This window comes from Gopherus evgoodei, chromosome 7, assembly GCF_007399415.2.
Source record: "Gopherus evgoodei ecotype Sinaloan lineage chromosome 7, rGopEvg1_v1.p, whole genome shotgun sequence".
Taxonomy (NCBI): Eukaryota; Metazoa; Chordata; order Testudines; family Testudinidae; genus Gopherus; species Gopherus evgoodei.
This window is the reverse complement of record NC_044328.1, coordinates 80,230,989-80,250,451: the sequence shown is the minus strand read 5'-3', so window position 1 is coordinate 80,250,451 and position 19,463 is coordinate 80,230,989. Positions and strand designations below refer to the sequence as shown.

Genomic DNA, 19,463 nt, shown 5'->3' with positions numbered 1-19,463 from the left:
ACTGGCACAGAGCAGCACTCGTTGAGCAGTTGGCCTCCAGTTGAACTTCCTTGGCTGCACAACGGGGGTCTGGGCATCTCCTACCACTTGGCATTCCCATCGCTGTGCAAGGGAGGGGAGAGCGCAGCCCAGGCAGAGCCCATCCCCAGGGGTCAGAGACCAGCATGGGGAGAGCATGGCCTGGGGGTCAGTGTGGCCCAGGGAGAGTACGGGCCAGGGGTCAGAACCCGGCCCAGGGGTCAGAGCTCAGTGCCAGCAGATACCACTCCTGACGTCGCTGACCCAGGCAGGTCCATGTCTTTGCTGGCCCATGTTGGGCCTACGTGGGGCCTCAAAATATGACTCTCCGGCAGGTGGGCAGGTCAGGTAGCCAGAGGTAAAGAGTTGAGGGAGGAGCGGGGATTAAGCTATCCCCTCCCTGGTGGAGACCAGAGACCTGATGGGGCAGATTCTCCCATGCCTGCTGCTGCGGGCACTGCCCAGGCCAGGCCCCCAGGCTGGGTCCCCTCAGGCAGTGCCCACATGTGCAGTGGGAGACTCCAGGGGGCCGCACACATGGTGCTGCTGGAATAATCCCCATTCTCTCCGGCACAGTGGTCCTTCGGAGTCCTCCTGTGGGAGCTGTTGACACGTGGGGCCCCACCGTACCCCGAGGTGCATCCCTACGACATAACGCACTACCTGCTGAGTGGCCGGCGCCTGCCGCAGCCTGAGTACTGCCCGGACTCCCTGTGAGTGCTGTGCCTTCTTCATCGCGGGGGGTGGCTCAGGGCCCCTTGGGGACCTTCTGCCCCCACAACCCTGCTCCCTCCTGTGTCCCCCACATCAACCCCACATATCCCAGCTCCTAAACTTCTGCTTACCAGCCCTCCAGTGAGCAGTGCCCGGTCGGCTCCCCCGAGATCCTCATCCCCTCACGCAGGACCCCCCCTTTGGGCTCCCCTTTCCTGGTGCATGGGGTTGTGGGGTGCCCAGCAGGGGAATTTGGGATGTTTGATGTGCAGGGATCAGGTGGGGGAGCAGGAAGTGGTCTGGTGCTGGTGTCCGGCTGAGCTCCCTGCTCCTGGGCCTGTCCTGACTCTAACGGGCCCTCTCTTCGGGGCAGGTACGCAGTGATGCTAAGCTGCTGGGCTCTGAGCCCCGAAGAGCGCCCCACCTTCTCCGCCCTGATCGGGGAGTTGGAGTGCATCATGGCCTCCCTGAAGGGCGAGCACTACATCAATCTGAACATCACCTACGTCAACCTGGAGCCTGGCCTGTCCAGCCCGTCAGTGCCTGGCTCCGAGGACGAGCTGGCCTCTAGTGGGGAGGAGGGTGAAGCAGCTGCCGCGTGCTAGGGGGTGCTGTCCACTCGTGTGGCACCAGGAAAGTAGTCAGAGCTGGCCAGGGAGACCTGGGCTGGGCAGCACGTCGGGGGCTGTGGTGACATGATGGGAGGTGGTACCAGCACCCAGCTGGGCTCCCATTGGCATTGCCTGCTTGGCGTGTTGGGACGGGGATGCTGACCACTACCTGATATTCTACTTGATATTTATTGTGTAGTGAAGAGACACAGCAACTATTTTAATACAAAGGAAACGTCAAAACCAACAAGTTCTGGGGCTTGAATCACAAAGTTTTGGTTTGGGGGAAGCTTTGGAATTCGGACTCTGATTTCATGGGGGCTTGTCCAAAGTGGTGGATGGAAATTTGGCTCCCACCCGGCACAGGGACAGCTGGGCCTGGCTGTCATGCTATGTCCTCAGCAGGGCGCAGGACTGCTGGCAACCCTCCCTCCCAGTGCCACCTGGGGTCTGCATGGAGCCAGGGCCTCGGAGCATCCTGTGACAGTCTGGGGATATGGGAATTTGTACTGTCCAGTGCCCCACACGGCTGCTGGTGCTCTCTGGGTCGAGTGGCTAGGGGTGCAGCCCTAGGGGTTGGCACCAGTGGGGCACGCCCTGGTGCTGGAAAGCTCTCTGCCCACACTATGGGCTAGGAGCCAGGACTGTGTGGGGTAGGCCCTGAGGCACAGGGCATGACCTCTCACACACAACCCTGACAGGAGTTACCTGCCTGCATAGCCGGGTTCATGGCCCTGCATGCTCAGGGACCGGGCATCCCTTCCGCTGTACCACCCCCATCCCAGCCGAGCCCTGGGGTGGTGGTACTCTCTGGGGCAGAGAGGAATTCAGTATCCATGGCCAGTTCTTCCAGCCTGGCCCGGCCCCAGGGCTTGCCCTGAGATTGTGGCAATGGCCCCAAGGTGGCAGCATGAGGGCAGGAGCTGTGGCAACACAGCGCTGAACAAAGGAGGGTGTCGGTGCTGTTGGACCACACGCACCCTCCACTTTCTAGGGCAGGTCCCTCAAATGCCAGTGGTATCCCAGTGGTGCCCAGAGAGGGGCCACAGCAGGGGAGCCAAGTCCCAGAGCTCGAGGTTCCCCTTCTGACCTGGCCCTGCAGCCAGGGGCAAGCCGGCAGGGGTAATATCCCTAGGGAATGCCAGCCTGGGACGACCCCTTGCTCAACACCTCTCCAGCCACTACATGGGACCCACCTTCCCATAACACTGGGTTGGGGCTGCCTTCACAGGGGCAGGGATCAGGCCCTAGAGAGAAAACTGGCCAGCCCAGCCCCTCTACCCACACACCCAGCAGCAGCCTGATGTCATGGCAATGATGTATCACCCTCCTGCTGCTGGCACTCAGCCTCCTGGGCAGCCCCAGCCTGCTCTGGGTTTGCACTGGCCTGTAGGGCAAGTGGGAGGGGCCCCATCTCCAGAAGTGTGGGGCCACGCTGGTTGAGGGGTGTTTCTATTCCCACAGGCACAGGGAGGTGGACAGTGAGGACTCTTGCTCTGCCCTGCAGCCCGTGCCCCAGCAGGGTCGCTCTTCAGCACCCAGCCTTCTTCCCGGCACAGTGCAGGGAGCGCTGGCCCCCTGCCCTGTCCCAGAGCACCCCCCACCCCCACTGACCTGCTATGAGTGTGAGGAAGAGAGAACTGTCCTGCACTCAGCAGCACCACTGGAGGGCAGCGGCACTGAAGGATTGAAGGGACTGCTAGCTGTTCAGTGCAGGAGATAGGCCAACCGAACAGGGCCCAAGGATGCTACCAGTCACTCCCCTGGGCTCCTACCCAGCGCTATGCCAGGGACTGGAACCCCCCAGGGCCAACCCAACGCTGTGCCAGGAGCCGGATCCCCATGTTCTGGAGCCCTCAGCTGGTGCCACTGTCTCCCCACCCTGAGTGCCAGATCCACCTGCAGCCCACTGCAGCACAGGCAGTGCCCCACCCTTCAAGTCAGGCCATGCTGGGGGGCAGAGCCTGTGGCGAAGTGGTATGTGCCACACGGTCCGTTGATTCTCAGACTCTCCTGCAGCCTCGACTCTCGGAGCTGGCATGATGGGGCTGCCCCCAGCCAACACCCCAGTACTGGGCCCTGCAGCTAGCAGCCCCTGGTGCTGGGAACGCCGGGCAGCACCTAGGGTGACAGATCTGCCCGGCTGGGCCAAATCTGAGCAGCGCAGGGGCAGCCCGTGGCCATGCTGTCTAGGGCAGCAGCTTTATCCTGAGCTACCTCTGCCTGTTGCGCCGTCTGTGGCCCCTCTCATCCCCATGGCCAGGGCTCAGGTCTACAAGGGTTGGGGCAGATGGGAAGAGTGGACAGCAGGGCCCCCACCTGCAGGAGTCTGTGCTCAGGGCAGAGCAGGATAGACAATCGGAGACAGGTTTGTGCCCAAACTCGCCCCCCTGCCCTCTCCTGGGAGGCCCCAGCTACCCTGTCAATCGTTGGTGCTGTTGGCTTTTGGCTCAGGCAGTGTGCCAGCTGTTGGCAGCATGGGGGTGCCCCTTGGGGTCAGCGTTGTGCCACCCATTGCCATTGTGGGAGGCTCAGTTTGGTGGTGGAGGAGGGGCCTGGCCAGAGTAGGAGGCCAGTGGGTCTGGCTAGGGTGCTAGCTGGCTGGCACAGGAGTAACAGCATATCTGGAGGGGACTGGCAAGAGTTGGGGGAGGGTGTGGGACCTGGCTAGAGTGGAGAGACCAAGGGCCTGGCTGGGGGGTCTAGCTGGAGTGGGGAGGCCAGGGGCCTGACCTGTGGGGGATCTGGCCTGAGTGGGGAGGCCAGGGGCCCATGGGGGAAAGGTGGGGGAGTCTGGCTGGAGTTCCTGGCCTACAATGTGCAGATGGGTGGTGTTACAAGGGGGTACATTGTGTGGCTGAAGGCTGGAGCAGGTGCCCAGAGCACTGCGTGGGCTGGGGCATGATCAGCACGGGTGGGGTAAGCTGGAGTGGACGGGCCCTATGTGACAGTGTGGTGGGGTGGCGGCTGGCAGGGCTCCCCAATACTGGATTGAGCCATTGGAAGAGGGGCAGGTGAGTGAGTCTGCAGGGGCAAGGGAAAGCAGCCCTTGACAGTGCAGGGAGCAGACAGACAGACTGCCTGGGTATGAGGAGAGCACAGATTGCAGCAGAGCAGCCAATGCCAACGGTCAGCCCTGCTGGGCAGGGCACACTGGGAGCTAGAGTCTGTGTGCTGCACTTTATCATATTGGCCTTGCGTATTGGATGGCACCACCTAGTGGCCAGACCTACACAGACGCTCAGATCCCTTCCACTGCTACCAGCAGAAGGAGTTCTGTAGCTCAGGTCCCTGGGCTGCTGCTTGTCTCGCCTGCATTGGCTGCTCCCTGCTGCACCTATTTCCTAAGGGCTCACTGAGCCACCTGGGTCCATCCGCAGTAGGCAGCTCCCTGCAGAGGTCCTGAATATTGCTGGGAAGTGCTAAGCAGGGGGAAGCAAACTGAGGGCGAGACAGGGCTGGAGGGTGAGAATCTGGTGCCTAGACACAGGAATAGGTGGGCTTTTGAATGCATTATTAGGCTAAGGCTGTAAAGCTTGTTCATGCTACAGGAGCCCTGCGGATGCTGCTCCCAGCAAGCTGAGGCTACTGGAATAATCTTGTAAACAAAGGGAGGCACTGATCATTTGCTTGGAGGATGGCCACGAAGTGTGAGCATGCAGGGGCCCGGAGCCTGTTTTGTCCTGGGCACTGGTGTTGCAACAGGAAATAAAGACAAACAATGTGGCATGCCCAGGAGTCAAATAGGCCCAGTGTGAAAAGGGAGGCCTGCAATGCTGCGCTGCTCCCAGGCCTGGTGCAACCATTTAGGCGACCTAGGTGGTCGCCAAGGGCGCTGGGATTTGGGGGGCACCATTTTCTTCGGCCACGACCACGGTGGCCGGATCTTCGGCCTCCCCGGTCGCCGCCGGCATTTAGGCAGAGGGAGCTGGGGCAGGGGGAGCATGGGGAGGGCCGCCTGCAGCAAGTAAAGGGGGAGGGGGGAAAGCACGCAGAGGAACTCCCCTCCTCAGCTCACCCCTGCCCTGCCTCCTCCCCGAGCACACCGTGGCTGCTTCACTTCTCCCGCCTCCTAGGCTTGCGGTGCCTAAGCTGATTGGTGCCGCAAGCCTGGCAGACAGGAGAAGTGAAGCAGCAACAGTGGGTTCAGGGTGCTCGTGCATGGAGCAGGGGTGAGCTGGGGCAGCGGGGTGCCTCAGGGTGGAGGGGGGAGCTGCTGCAGGGGAGGGGCGCCTCAGGGCAGGGGCACAGGGGAGGGGGCGCAAAGTGGAAGTTTCGCCTAGGGCACGAAACATCCTTGCACCGGCCCTGGCTGCTCCTCACCAGCGCTAAGTGGGGGTCTGTGAAATGAGCTGTGCTTAGTGGAGCTGGCTGCACTCAAGAGCTCACTCCCGTGAGGGGCACCAAGGTCACTGCTGGCCTGGGGAGAGGGATTAGAACCACACAGCTAGGCTTGGAGCTTTGGGGGCAGGGCAGGGCATGGGCAGCAGCCTGGCACCTACCTCCTGAAAATCCAGGCCAGTCCCCCACCCTGGGTCTGCATCCAGAATCCATTCCTGGCACTCAGGAATCCAGGTCTGGGTCCTCTCCCAGTGCTGCTGAGCGGCAGGACTCTCACTAGCTGCCCCATCAGCCAGGCAGGAAGCTCAGGCTGCAGGATTGGTTTGCTGGGAACCTGCCCACCTCCATGGTTAGAGCAGGGTGTGGCTGAAGACACCTACTCCCCTATTTGGCTGTTTCACCCCTCATCCCTGTTTGCCGTTGCCGCACAATGCTGCCTCTAGCAGGACACAACTGAAAGTATCAGTTCAGGACAAACTGCTTAGAGCAGGGCAGTTACAGCCAGTGGGGTAGCCAGGTGGAGGGAACAGAGAGAATGATACCCAAAAAAGGCACCACCTGCTGTGGCTCATTTACTCTCCCAGCAGTGCTTTTACTAACAGGGCGGCACTCTGAGTCTTCAGCAGCACCTCGGTGGTGGGACCTTCATTTGCTCCACGGGTCTTTGGCAGCATTTTGGGGGCGGGTCCTTCAGTGTCACCGAAGACACCTGGAGCTAGTGAAGGGCCTGCCACTGAAGTGGTGCCAAAGACCCGGAGTGCCACTGGGTGAGTAAAAATTAAAAAAGGCGCCAAGAAATTGAAAAGGCGCCACTTGTGCTCAATGAGAGAGCAGCCACTGCCCTGCTCCCCCCTCTAGCTAAGCTACTGGTTACAGCCCAAGCCTGGGTTTTCTTTACCATTAAGGCACGCTGAACCAGCCAAATAGAGAGGACCTCAGTCTCACCCCACTGGCTACCCTAAATCATACAAGCAAGTCCCTTAGACACTCCAGTTTCCCAGTATCACCACCAATGCACCTCATTGTGGGGATGAATGGTTATGAAAACGAATATCCCAGTAAAAGAAAAAAAGGTTCTCTTGATCCCAAAGGACCAAGTCCCAGACCGAGGTCAATCTACAAGTCAGATCTTACCCACAAATCACACTGCTGCCAATCCTTTAGAATCTAAGATATAAAGGCTTATTCATAAAAGAAAGAAATATAGATGGGAGTTAAAATTGGTTAAATGGAATCAATTACATACAACAATGGCAAAGTTCTTGGTTCAGGTTTGTAGCAGCAATGGAATAAACTGCAGGTTTAAATCAAGTCTCTGGAGTACATCCACAGCTGAGATGGGTCATTCAGTCCTTTGTTCAGAGCTCCAGTCTGCAGAAAGTTTCCTCCAGAAGTAAGAAGCAAGATTGAAGACAAAATGGAGATGATGATGATGCCTTTTATAGTCCTTTTGCCATGTGGCTTGTGCTTTCTTTCTTCCAACCACAAGCCACCCAGCACACGGAGTAGAAAAACCTTAGAGTTCTGTCCATAGGCATGTACCTGCATGCCTTGCTGAGTCACAAGGTGTATCTGCTTTCTATCAATGGGTTAGTTGTACAGCTGATGGTCCTTAATGAGCTATCAAGCAGGCTAGGGAGAACTGACACCAAATTGTCTGGGGTGTCACCCAGAAGCATAACACAAGTTTGAAATACAGACAGTATAGAGCCAATACTTACAACTTTAAATACGAAAATGATACATGCCTACAGATAGCATAATCATAACCAGCAAATCATAACCTTTTAATGGACACCTCACACGTCAACCTTTGTACAATATTTGCTGCAAATATATAACTGGTTGCAACAATGATCTATACGATCACAGGTTATGTCAATAACATCACAGCAGGGTGTGGCTGAAAACACCAACTCCCGTGCTTGGCTGCTTCACCCCTCATCTCTGTTTGCCATTGCTGCAGGGGCCTACGGGTTGGGAGAGGAGGGAGGTGCAGGGCGAGCTCCGCAGTCAGATGGTAGGTGGGAAGACCTGACCAGCCAGCTGTGTGTTGCTGGGATTTAATGATCTTTGGGCTGCTAAAACCCTCCAGCCACTTAACACCCTGCAAAAAACATGCTATCTGCTAGGGCAGGGTTGTAAGGAGCTGGAGTGTCACCCTTTGGAAAGTGCTGCTCCAAGCACATGCTTGGAGCGCTGGTGCCTAGAGCCAGCTCTGGTTCCAGGGGGCAGCTACTGGGTCTTTGTTCTCTTGGTAAACTAGGCTGAGCAACCTAATGCTCCTTAGCCCTGCAGGGCTTGGAGCAGCCAACAGTCTGGTCTGTAGTCTGTCTGCACTTGGGGGTGGGACATCACCCTGTTGTGGGGGGTGTTCCCTTGAGTTCCTTGATAGGGGGACAGAGGAGGAGGTTCCCAGGGGCTAGCATGGGCCTGAGTGGTTAGAGGATAGGTGGCTTTGAGTGCCTGGGTTGTCACTTAGCCTCTCTTCCCCATCTGGCTGATGGGGCTGGTAACTCTGCACCATGGGTTGATAATATGCTCCTGCCTCTGTAGATCCTGAACCCCGCGGGGCAGGGTCTGTCTCACTGGCTACATATAACATCTAGTGCTGCTGGGCCTAATCTCCACTGCAGGATCTAGTAACTCCAGCAGGGCCTAGTAGTAATGTGTCTGCCACATGAGAGCTGGGATCTCTTCCCTCTGCCATGGGCCTGCACTCTTGTGACATGGGGGTGTTATTTAACCCCCTGGCTCCTAGACTCCCACCCCTGGGGGAGAATCTCAGCTGACTTTTTAGAAACCCCCACATTTGTAGCCCTGAGCTTGCAGAGGAAAGCTGGCCTTGAGAGGCTCCAAAGGCGAATACTCAAAACCCAGCGTGGGAGCTAGGGAAGCAGCCAGTAAGAACAGAGCCAGGCCCAGCTCTCTCCTTCAAATTACTGCCACGTCTCTTCCCCCATGCCTCTCATCCCTGGGCGAGGGGGAGCTGGCCTGGCTCCCTCTTTGGTTTGAGTGGCTGACTCAGCCACAGCTGCTGGAGCCTTTGTGTGCATGCTTCCCCATTTGCAGAGTGGGGACAGTGAGTCTGAGAAACAAAGCCACCTATTTCCAAGGTGGGAGGCTGCTTGCTGGTTAGTGTGGATGAATCCCTGTGGTGTACAGGCTTGCTGGGCCTTAGGGCAGTGTCAGCACTGGGATAATTCTGTCAGTTAGAGGTGTCATTGCTAGTAGCTAATAGCCCAGTGTCTGGAGACAGGACACTTGATGGGGAGGGCAGGGCTCTGAGTTACTGCAGAGAATTCTTTCTCTGGTGTCTGCCTGGTCGGTCTTACCCACATGCTCAGGGTCTAACTGATTGCCATATTTGGGAACAGGAAGGAATTTGCCTCAGTCAGATTGGCAGAGACCCCGTGGGATTTTCACCTTCCTCTGCAGCATGGGACATGGGTCACTTGCAGGTTTCAACTAGTGTAAATGGTGGATACTCTGCAACTTGAAGTCTTTAACTCATGATTTGAGTTCATCTCAGCCAGAGGTTAGGGATATATTAGAGGGGTAGGTGGGTGACGTTCTGTGGCCCGCAATGTGCAGGAGGTCAGACTAGATCAGGGGTCAGCAACCTATGGCACGTGTGCCAAAGATGGCACGTGAGCTGTTTTTTAATGGCATGCAACTGCCTGCTGGGACTCCGTGTGCCATTAAAAATCCTGCCAACGCGGCAAGCCGCGGGGTCCGCGTTCCCCAGCTGGAGCGTCCAGCCGACTGCAGCAAACCGCTGGCCCCTCCTCCACCTTACCCTGGAGCCCTGCCGCCGCGCGTGCAGGGCTCTGGGGGCCGGGGCTGCACGCTCCCGTGGGGCAGCGTTTTGCTCCGTGGGGAGGGAGACACTCCCCGCTTATCCGGAGCCCTGCTGCCACGCACACAGCACTCTGAGGGGTGGGGCTGGGCTGTGCGCACGTGTGGAAGCAGGGCTCCGGATGAGCGGGGAGTCTCATGGTAAGGGGTCCGGGTCCGGTGGTTGGGTAAGGGGTAGGGGCAGTCAAGGGACAGGCAGCAGGGTGGGTGGGATCCCGGGGGGGTGGTTGGGGGCGGGAGTCTCTGGAGGGGGCACTCAGGGAGCAGGGGGGTTGGATGGGGCATGGGAGTCCCGGAGTCTGTTAGGGGGGTGGATAGGAGTCAGGGCAGTCGGGGACAGGGAGCAAGGAGGGTTGGGGGGCAGTTAGGGTGGGGGGGTCTCTGGAGGAGATGGTCAGGAGACAAGGAGCTGGGGGGGTTGGGGGTTCTGGGGGGGCAGTCACCCAGCCTTCTGCCCTGAGCCCTGATTGCCCCCCGCACACCCAGTCCTATGCCCTGAGCCCTGCACCTCCCCACACACCCCAGGCCCCTGCCCTGAGCCCTGTACCACTCAGCCCTCTGTTGACTCCTTTACCCCCCACCCATGGCCCCAGCCCTGACTCTGGCACCCCCACACATACCCAGCCCCCCTACCCTGACACCTGCACCCCCCAGATCCCCAGCCCCCCACATCCCATGCACCCCGCACATCCCCACCCCCACCCTGAGCACCAAACAGGAGCTCCTGCACCCCTATTCACATTCCCACCTGCACCCCTCACACCAAACGGGAGCTGCCCAGGAAAGTGCCCCCACACCCAAACCTCCAGCCCCAACCCTGAGCCCCCTCCCTCATTTTAGCTCCTGGCCAGACCCTTCACCCCCAGCCCTGTGCTCGGTCCACTCCCACCCTCAGCTCAGTGCAGAGAGAGGAAGAGAATAGGCCAGAACCAGGGAGAAGATAAGTACCCACTGTATGTGGGGAGGGCCGGGACCCCAGACTGGCAGCGGGCTGAGTAGGTCTGGCAGTCCGGATCCAGGCTGGCAGAAGCCAGCGGATGGAACCCCTGAGTGGCAGTAGGCTGAGCCGTTCAGCCCACTGCCGGTCTGGGGTCCCAGCTGTTGGCCCCGCACAGCCCGCTGCCGGTCTGGGGTTCTGGCTGCCAGACCCTTCCCAGCTGGGCTCCCGGCCGCAGGCCTCACTCAGCCCACTGTCGGCCTAGGCGAACAGAACCCCAGACCAGCAGCGGGCTGAGTGGGCCAGTGGCGTAAGATCAACATTTTAATTGAATTTTAAATGAAGCTTCTTAAACATTTTGAAAACCTTGTTTATTTTACAATACAACACTAGTTTAGTTATATAATATATAGACTTGTAGAGAGAGACCTTCTAAAAAACATTAAAATGTATGACCGGCACGCAAAACCTTAAATTAGAGTGAATAAATGAAGACTCGGCACACCGCTTCTGAAAGGTTGCCGACCCCTGGACTAGATGATCATGATTAATGCTGTGAGTCTGGCATGGAGATCATGAAAGTAATGACTTCCATGACTTTCTGGGACCTTCATGACTTCTGCAGCTGCACTCGCCACTGCTGGAATAGTTTTGGGCCGCAGCTCCCTGCCCCACCGAGCAGCAGCAGCAGGGGTCTTGGGCTACCACGACCACAACCCCCCCAGCAGCAGCGGGGGCCTTGGGCTGCCACGCTGCACCCAGCAGCAGCAGGGATCTCAGGCTGCCATGCCTCACACACCCCTCCAGCAGCAGCAGCAGCAGCAGGGGTCTCAGGCTGCCACGCCCCCACGCAGTGGGTTCTTGGGCCGCCACGCCCCCACACAGCAGCAGCAGTGGGGGGTCTTGTGCCACCATGCCCCACACGCCCCCTCTAGTAGCAGCAGCGGGGGTTTCAGTCTGCCATGCTCCACGCCTCTCCAGGAATAGCAGGGGGGGTCTCGGGCCACCATGCCTCTCCAGTAGCAGCAAAGCTCTTGGACTGCTGTGCCCTCTCACCTCCCCTGCATCGGCAGCAGTGGAGGTCCCGGGCCACTGCTGTCATTCCCCATCCCAGCACTGGTGGGCGTCCTGGGCTGCACATTGCTGCCCACCCCCTTCATCCCAGCACCGGCGGGCGTCCCAGGCCTCATGTTACTCCCATCCAGCACCTGCTGTGTCCCCTGCCAGCCTTCCCCCGGCACCCAGGATTTAGTCAGGAGTATATAGTACAACTCATGGACAGGTCATGGGCAGTGAATTTTTGTTTACTGCTTGTGATCTGTCCATAACTTTTACTACAAATACCTGTGACTAAAATGTAGCCTTAATCATGATGGTTCATTCTGGGCTGAAAATCCATTCGTCTGTACATCATTTCTCAGTGATATATTGGTCAAGTCCCTTTGGGTGCATTGACACCAATATAACTGTACCCCCACTCAGGGGTTCAATGGCTTTAATTATGCCAATGTAATTAAAGCAGTTGAACTTTTGCGTGACCTGCTTTGATTGGGGAAAGCTATGTGATGCAGGAAAAGTGGGCCATTGCCAGAATTTTTGTGTGCTGCTGGGGGAGAGCATGGGTCCATGTTTCTCTTTCATTTCTTTATTTCCCACTCTACAAATCCTTTTCTGTTGTTCTAGATGCCCTGAGTCAGGGTGGCCTCTGTGCAAGGCTGGGTGAGGTTTGGAAAACCCTGCAGTTAGGGGAAGTTAGGACTAGTCAGAGCGGGAAGGAAAGCCAGAGGCTAGAGAGTAGTGTTCCCTCTAATTTTGCCCACCCATGTGTGGAATGAATTTTGTTACATGCACCAATGTGGAGGTGATGTGTGGACCAAGAGGACCAAGCCCCAGACCCAGGTTAATATGCCAGTTAGATTTTACCCACAAATTACACTGTTGCCAATCCTTTAGAATTTAAAATCTAAAGGTTTAGTCATAAAAAGAAAGAAATATAGATGAGAGTTAACATTGGTTAAATGGAATTAAATACATTAAACAATTGCAAAGCTCTTAGTTCAGGCTTGTTTCAGGCTTGATGGAATTACTGTTGATTTAAATCAATAAAGTCTCTGGAGTACAAACATCCCAGTTTGAATGGGTCATTCAGTCGTTTGTTCAATGCTTCAGTTTTAAGCACAGTTCCTCCAGAGGTAAGAAGCAGGATTGAAGACCAAAATGGAGGGATTTCCAGGGCCTTTTATATCCTCTGCCATGTGGAAGGAAACCCCTTTGTTCTTACTGTGGAAAATCACAGCAGCAAGATGGAGTTTGGAGTCACGTGGGCAAGTCACATGCCCATTCATGACTCAGTTTGCAGGCAGCAGCTATTGCTCATATACTACCTTGAACATTCCCAGGAAGGCTCCTTAGATGTGGATTGGCATCTCCCAAAGTCCATTGTCAGTTAAGTGTTTCTTGATTGGGCGCTTACTCAGAACAGTCCTTTCTCAAGAAGCTGACCAAATGCTTCACTGATGCTGCTTAGAATCAAGCACATTGAGCTACAAGTACATAGCCAATATTCATGACTTCAAATACAAAAATTATACACACATACAAACAGCATAATCATAACCAGCAAATTACAACCATTTCATAGACACCTTACTTGACCTCCTTTGCACAAGATTTGGTGCAACTATAGGACCTTGGTTGCAGCAATGATCTATATGGTCACAGTTCATGTCAGTAACGTCACACCTCCATATTCGTGCTCATATCAAAATTCATGTGGCAGGGTGGGGATGAGGGGTTCGGAGGGGGCTCAGGGCTGGAGCAGAGGGTTGGGGTGTGGGGGGGGTGAGGGCTCTGGCTGCGGGTGCAGGCTCTAGGGTGAGGCAAGAGATGAGAGGCTCAGGACTGGGGCAGAGGGTTGGGGTGTTGGGGGATGAGGGGTTTAATGTGAAGGCTGGACGCTCCCAGCTCTCTCTCCCTGCAGCAGCACCTGTGCTGGGCCTGCAGAATAGGCGCCTCTCCCCCGGCTGTGGCAGGTCCGGGCTGGGGCCAGCGGGGAGAGGCAGCAGGTCCGGGACTTGGGGAGAGGCTTCTGCTTTGCGAACAGGAGCTGCGACTTTGCGAACAGGAGCTGCTAACAGGGAGTTTCGCAAAGGAGTTCTCCAGGTGAAGGAGGAGCAAATACAACATCTGTGGGGTAAGTGTGTGTTTATTTGTGTTTGGGGGTTACTTGCTGTGTGCTGAGCTTGTGTTTATCAGTCTGTTTGGTTGTTTGTTTGAAGGTCCGTGTGCTGTGGCTGGCAGTTGGAGGCTGTGAGCTTCAAAGGAAGGTTTGAAAGCTTGAAGCCTCTGGTAATTGGCTGAGCCTTAATCAGTGGGCAGGGCATTCACACAGGCCAGGGCTTTATAAAGCCATGCACAAGCAACCAGGGAGTTTCGCAAGGGAGTTTGGAAGGAGAGTGGGAAGGGAGTGGGGGTGCCTTGTCGGTTCTATCTGTGCCCCTTTAGTCCCCTTAAAACCTGTAAACCAAACTACATTCAAAACTTCTTGCTTTAAACAACCCTTCCATTAACTAGGAGACAACGCAGGCAGAAGCCCAGCTGCAGAGTAGGGCCTATCCAGTTTATTGCACTGAGTATAGCATGTATGATTACCTGCCTGTGGGGGGGTGGTATATGTGTACAGTCAGTGCAAGGAGCTCCAGGCCCTTAGAGACCACGTACGGACTTTGGAGGCCAGGATGGCAGAACTGGAGAAGCTAAGGGAGGCAGAGAGGTATGTTGATGAGGCTTTCCGGGACACTAGAATTGTCCCACCTCCGGGCAGACAGCCCCTGCGCTGTTGAGGAGGATGAAAGGCCCAGGGAAGCAGAGCAGTCAATGGGAGCAGAGGGAAACCTTCCCATAGTTGGGACCCTCCTTCCAGATGTTGCTGGGGTTTCCTCTCGCACTGAGGTTACCTCTCCAGCGGAGGGAACTCCAGTTGCTAGGAAAAGGAAGGTATTAGTAATGGGAGATTTGATTATTAGAAACGTAGACAGCTGGGTTTGTGATGTCTGGGAAAACTGTATGGTGACTTACCTGCCTGGTGCGAAGGTTGCGGATCTCTTTCGGCATCTAGATAGACTTATGTGTAGTGCTGGGGAGGAGCTGGTGGTCGTAGTACATGTAGGTACCAATGACATAGGGAAGGGTAGGAGAGATGTCCTGGAAGCCAAATTTGGGCTGCTAGGGAAGAGACTGAAATCCAGGACCTCTATGGTGGCATTCTCCAAAATGCTCCCAGTTCCAGGCGCAGGGCCAGGTAGGCAGGCAGAGCTTCAGAGTCTCAATGCATGGATGAGACAATGTGTAGAGAGGAGGGGTTTACGTTCATTAGGAACGGGGGAAATTTTTGGGATGCAGGGAGTCTATACAGGAGAGATGGGCTCCACTTAAACCAAAATGGAACCAGACTGCTGGCACTAAACATTAAAAAGGTTGTAGAGCAGTTTTTAAACTAGGAGATGGGGGAAAGCCGACTGCTGAAGAGGAGCATGTGGATCGGACACAGACTTCTTTTAGGGGAGAGTCTAATGATAGAGTATCTCCAAGTTATAGTCAGGAGCAGAGGATGGAAGAGAATAATGTAAGGGCCAGATCAGATGATAAACAGTCACATAAAAAAGAATCTGGCACATCAGAAAAGGGCAGACAAATAAACAGGGACAAGTTTTTAAAGTGCTTGTACACAAATGCTAGAAGTCTAAATAATAAGATGGATGAAATAGAGTGCCTTGTGATAAAGGAGGATATTGATATAATAGGCATCACAGAAACCTGGTGGACTGAGAGCAGTCAATGGACACAATCATTCCGGGGTACAAATATATCAGAAGGATAGAACAGGTTGTGCGGGGGGAGAAGTGGCACTATATGTGAAAGAAAATGTAGATTCAAATGAAGTAAAAATCTTAAGCGAATCCACATGTTCCATAGAGATTCTATAGATAGAAATGTCATGCTCTAATAAAAATATAATATTAATGATCCATTATCGACACCTGACCAGGACAGTAATAGTGATAATGAAATGCTAAGAGAAATTAGAAAGGCTATCAAAATTAAGAACCCAATAATAGTGGGGGATTTCAATTATCCCCATATTGACTGGGAACATTTCACTTCAGGACGAAATGCAGAGATAAAATTTCTCGATACTTTAAATGACTGCTTCCTGGAGCAGCTGGTACAGGAACCCACAAGGGGAGAGGCGACTCTAGATTTAATCTTGAGTGGAGTGCAGAAGCTGTTCCAAGAGGTAACTATAGCAGAACTGCTTGGAAATAGTGACCATAATACAATAGCATTCAACATCCCTGTGGTGGGAAGAACATCTCAACAGCTCAACGCTGTGGCATTTAATTGCAAAAGGGGGAATTATGCAAAAATGAGGGGGTTAGTTAAACAGAAGTTAAAAGATACAGTGACTAAAGTGAAATCCCTGCAAGCTGCATGGGCACTTTTTAAAAACACCATAATAGAGGCCCAACTTCAATGTATACCCCAAATTAAGAAACACAGTAAAAGAACTAAAAAAGAGCCACCATGGCTTAACAACCATGTAAAAGAAGCAGTGAGAGATAAAAAGACTTCCTTTAAAAAGTGGAAGTCAAATCCTAGTGAGGCAAATAGGAAGGAGCATAAACACTGCCAGCTTAAGTGCAAGAGTGTAATAAGAAAAGCCAAAGAGGAGTTTGAAGAACGGCTAGCCAAAAACTCCAAAGGTAATAACAAACTATTTTTCAAGTACATCAGAAGCAGGAAGCCTGCTAAACAACCAGTGGGGCCCCTTGATGACTGACACACAAAAGGAGAGCTTAAAGATGATAAAGTCATTGTGGAGAAACTAAATGGATTCTTTGCTTCAGTCTTCATGGCTGAAGATGTTAGGGAGATTCCCAAACCTGAGCCGGCTTTTGTAGGTGACAAATCTGAGAAACTGTCACAGATTAAAGTGTCACTACAGGAGGTTTTGGAATTAATTGATAAACTCAACATTAACAAGTCACCAGGACCTGATGGCATTCACCCAAGAGTTCTGAAAGAACTCAAATGTGAAGTTGCAGAACTATTAACTAAAATTTGTAACCTATCCTTTAAATCGGCTTCGGTACCCAGTGACTGGAAGTTAGCTAATGTAACGCCAATATTTAAAAAGGGCTCTAGAGGTGATTCCGGCAATTACAAACCGGTAAGTCTAACGTCAGTATCGGGCAAATTAGTTGAAACAATAGTTAAGAATAAAATTGTCAGACACGTAGAAAAACATAAACTGTTGAGCAATAGTCAACATGGTTTCTGTAAAGGGAAATTGTGTCTTACTAATCTATTAGAGTTCTTTGAAGGGGACAACAAATGTGGACAAGGGGGATCCAGTGGACATAGTGTACTTAGATTTCCAGAAAGCCTTTGATAAGGTCCCTCACCAAAGGCTGTTACGTAAATTAAGCTGTCATGGGATAAAAGGGAAGGTCCTTTTATGGATTGAGAACTGGTTAAAAGACAGGGAACAAAGGGTAGGAATTAATGGTAAATTCTCAGAATGGAGATGGGTAACTAGTGGTGTTCCCCAAGGGTCAGTCCTAGGACCAATCCTATTCAATTTATTCATAAATGATCTGGAGAAAGGGGTAAAAAGTGAGGTGGCAAAGTTTGCAGATGATACTAAACTACTCAAGATAGTTAAGACCGAAGCAAACTGTGAAGAACTTCAAAAAGATTTCACAAAACTAAGTGATTGGGCAACAAAATGGCAAATGAAATTTAATGTGGATAAATGTAAAGTAATGCACATTGGAAAAAATAACCCCAACTATACATACAATATGGTGGGGGCTAATTTAACTACAACTGGTCAGGAAAAAGAACTTGGAGTCATCGTGGACAGTTCTCTGAAGATGTCCACGCAGTGTGCAGAGGCGGTCAAAAAAGCAAACAGGATGTTAGGAATCATTAAAAAGGGGATAGAGAATAAGACTGAGAATATATTATTGCCCTTATGTAAATCCATGGTATGCCTACATCTCGAATACTGTGTACAGATGTGGTCTCCTCACCTCAGAAAAGATATACTGGCAGTAGAAAAGGTTCAGAAAAGGGCTACTAAAATGATTAGGGGTTTGGAGAGGATCCCATACGAGGAAAGATTAAGGAGGCTAGGACTCTTCAGCTTGGAAAAGAGGAGACTAAGGGGGGATATGATACAGGTATATAAAATCATGAGTGATGCTGAGAAAATGGATAAGGAAAAGTTATTTACTTATTCCCATAATACAAGAACTAGGGGTCACCAAATGAAATTAATAGGCAGCAGGTTTAAAACAAATAAAGGGAAGTTCTTCTTCACGCAGCGCACAGTCAACTTGTCTGTTGTCCTTGCCTGAGGAGGTTGTGAAGGCTGGGACTATAACAGCGTTTAAAAGAGAACTGGGTAAATTCATGGTGGTTAAGTCCATAAATGGCTGTTAGCCAGGATGGGTAAGAAACGGTGTCCCTAGCTTCTGTTCATCAGAGGATGGAGATGGATGGCAGGAGAGAGATCACTTGATCATTGCCTGTTAGGTTCACTCCCTCTGGGGCACCTAGCATTGGCCACTGTCAGTAGACAGGATATTGGGCTAGATGGACCTTTGGTCTGACCCAGTGCGGCCGTTCTTATGTTCTTATGTTCCCACAGTGACCACCAGCCCTGTCCAGTGAGATCAGATCACCTGCCTTGAGTCAGTCCTGGGCCGTCTGCTGGCTCCATGGAGCTGAGGATGTAGTGGGGGGTCACTGCTCAGAAACAGGACCCCCAAACAAAGCACCGACAGGGAGTTACAACCAGGCAATTGCTGGTGCATGTCAGTGCAGGGGGAGGAAGATGGCAGAGTTTTTAGTCTATACAGAAATTGACTTGTTGCCACAATGGTAGGGTCTGCCCACTGTGATGGGATCTCTGGGGTACAATCTGGAACTGGGGTACTGCTGTGCTCCCTTAACTCACCAGCCTTGGCTGTCTCTCACAAGGTTTTGCTGGCGACAAGCAACCAACCCCTCCAGGTGCTGTTATCACTCAGTCACCAGCATGAAGAGGCAAACCCAGCTAAGCTGCATGAATACACAGGGAAACACCAGCAAATCTCCCAAGTGCCCAGCCTTGTACCCCAGGAATATACCATCTTGCACTGCTCAAGCCCTTCTTTTCAGCAGTGCAAGTTTATTAACTAGTTCACCACTTCATCAAAGCATAATTGACATGCACCAGCCTTTGTAACCTGAGCAGATTCCCCCAAGCACTTCAGACAAACTCACTGATTAAGATAAAGCATTAAAATAAGTTTATTAAGAACAGAAAGATAGATTTTAAATTATTATAAGTGATAGGCATAACAGAAAGTTACAGTAAATAAATAAATAACTAAAAGGTAAGTGCCCAGTCTAAATCTTAAACCTTATTAGACCAAGAATTATTTGGATCAAGCAGTTTTTCTCACCCTAGTGGACGTTGCAGGTAGGTTACAGTCTCTAATACACAGACTTTCCATGTAAACCTGGGACCAGTCTCTTTGTCTTCCCAGCATTCTTGTTGCCTTCAGCATAGGTGGGGAAGGAGAAAGGTAAAAGCATGATGCACTATCTCTTATTTTATACCCTCTGTCCATGTGCCTGGGAAATACTAACCCAGACGTGTCCTGGTGGGCCTTGCTGATTCACAGAGTTGAGCAATCCCCTTTGTGTGGTGCTTGGGCAACTCTCTTACAGAACTGTAACTCCTTTGTTTATAACTCCCCTGCTGCTCAGTGGTCCTTTAATGCCTGCCCAGGTGTGGATCACCTCGTTTGTTGTTACTAACAATGGGAGGCTCCTAAACTCACAACATATTTCAATAACAACCACACAGCAAAATCTAATAATGCCATACACACTAACAATATATATATTTTGACATAACAGTGGGTTTCAGC

The 19,463-nt window shown here is 52.9% G+C and overlaps 1 protein-coding gene across 3 annotated transcripts in view; it reads left to right on the top strand.

The window, feature by feature from the left end:
• The window catches only part of MST1R (macrophage stimulating 1 receptor), a 61,944-nt gene extending 57,924 nt beyond the window's left edge, over positions 1 to 4,020 (top strand). For all 3 annotated transcript variants that reach the window (XM_030570447.1, XM_030570445.1, XM_030570446.1), the window contains exons 20-21: positions 595 to 731; positions 1,106 to 4,020. In XM_030570447.1, coding sequence (XP_030426307.1) covers positions 595 to 731; positions 1,106 to 1,337 — 369 coding nt within the window. In that variant the 3' untranslated portion in view covers positions 1,338 to 4,020. The remainder of the gene's footprint in view (positions 1 to 594; positions 732 to 1,105) is intronic.
• The last annotated feature ends 15,443 nt before the right edge of the window (positions 4,021 to 19,463 follow it).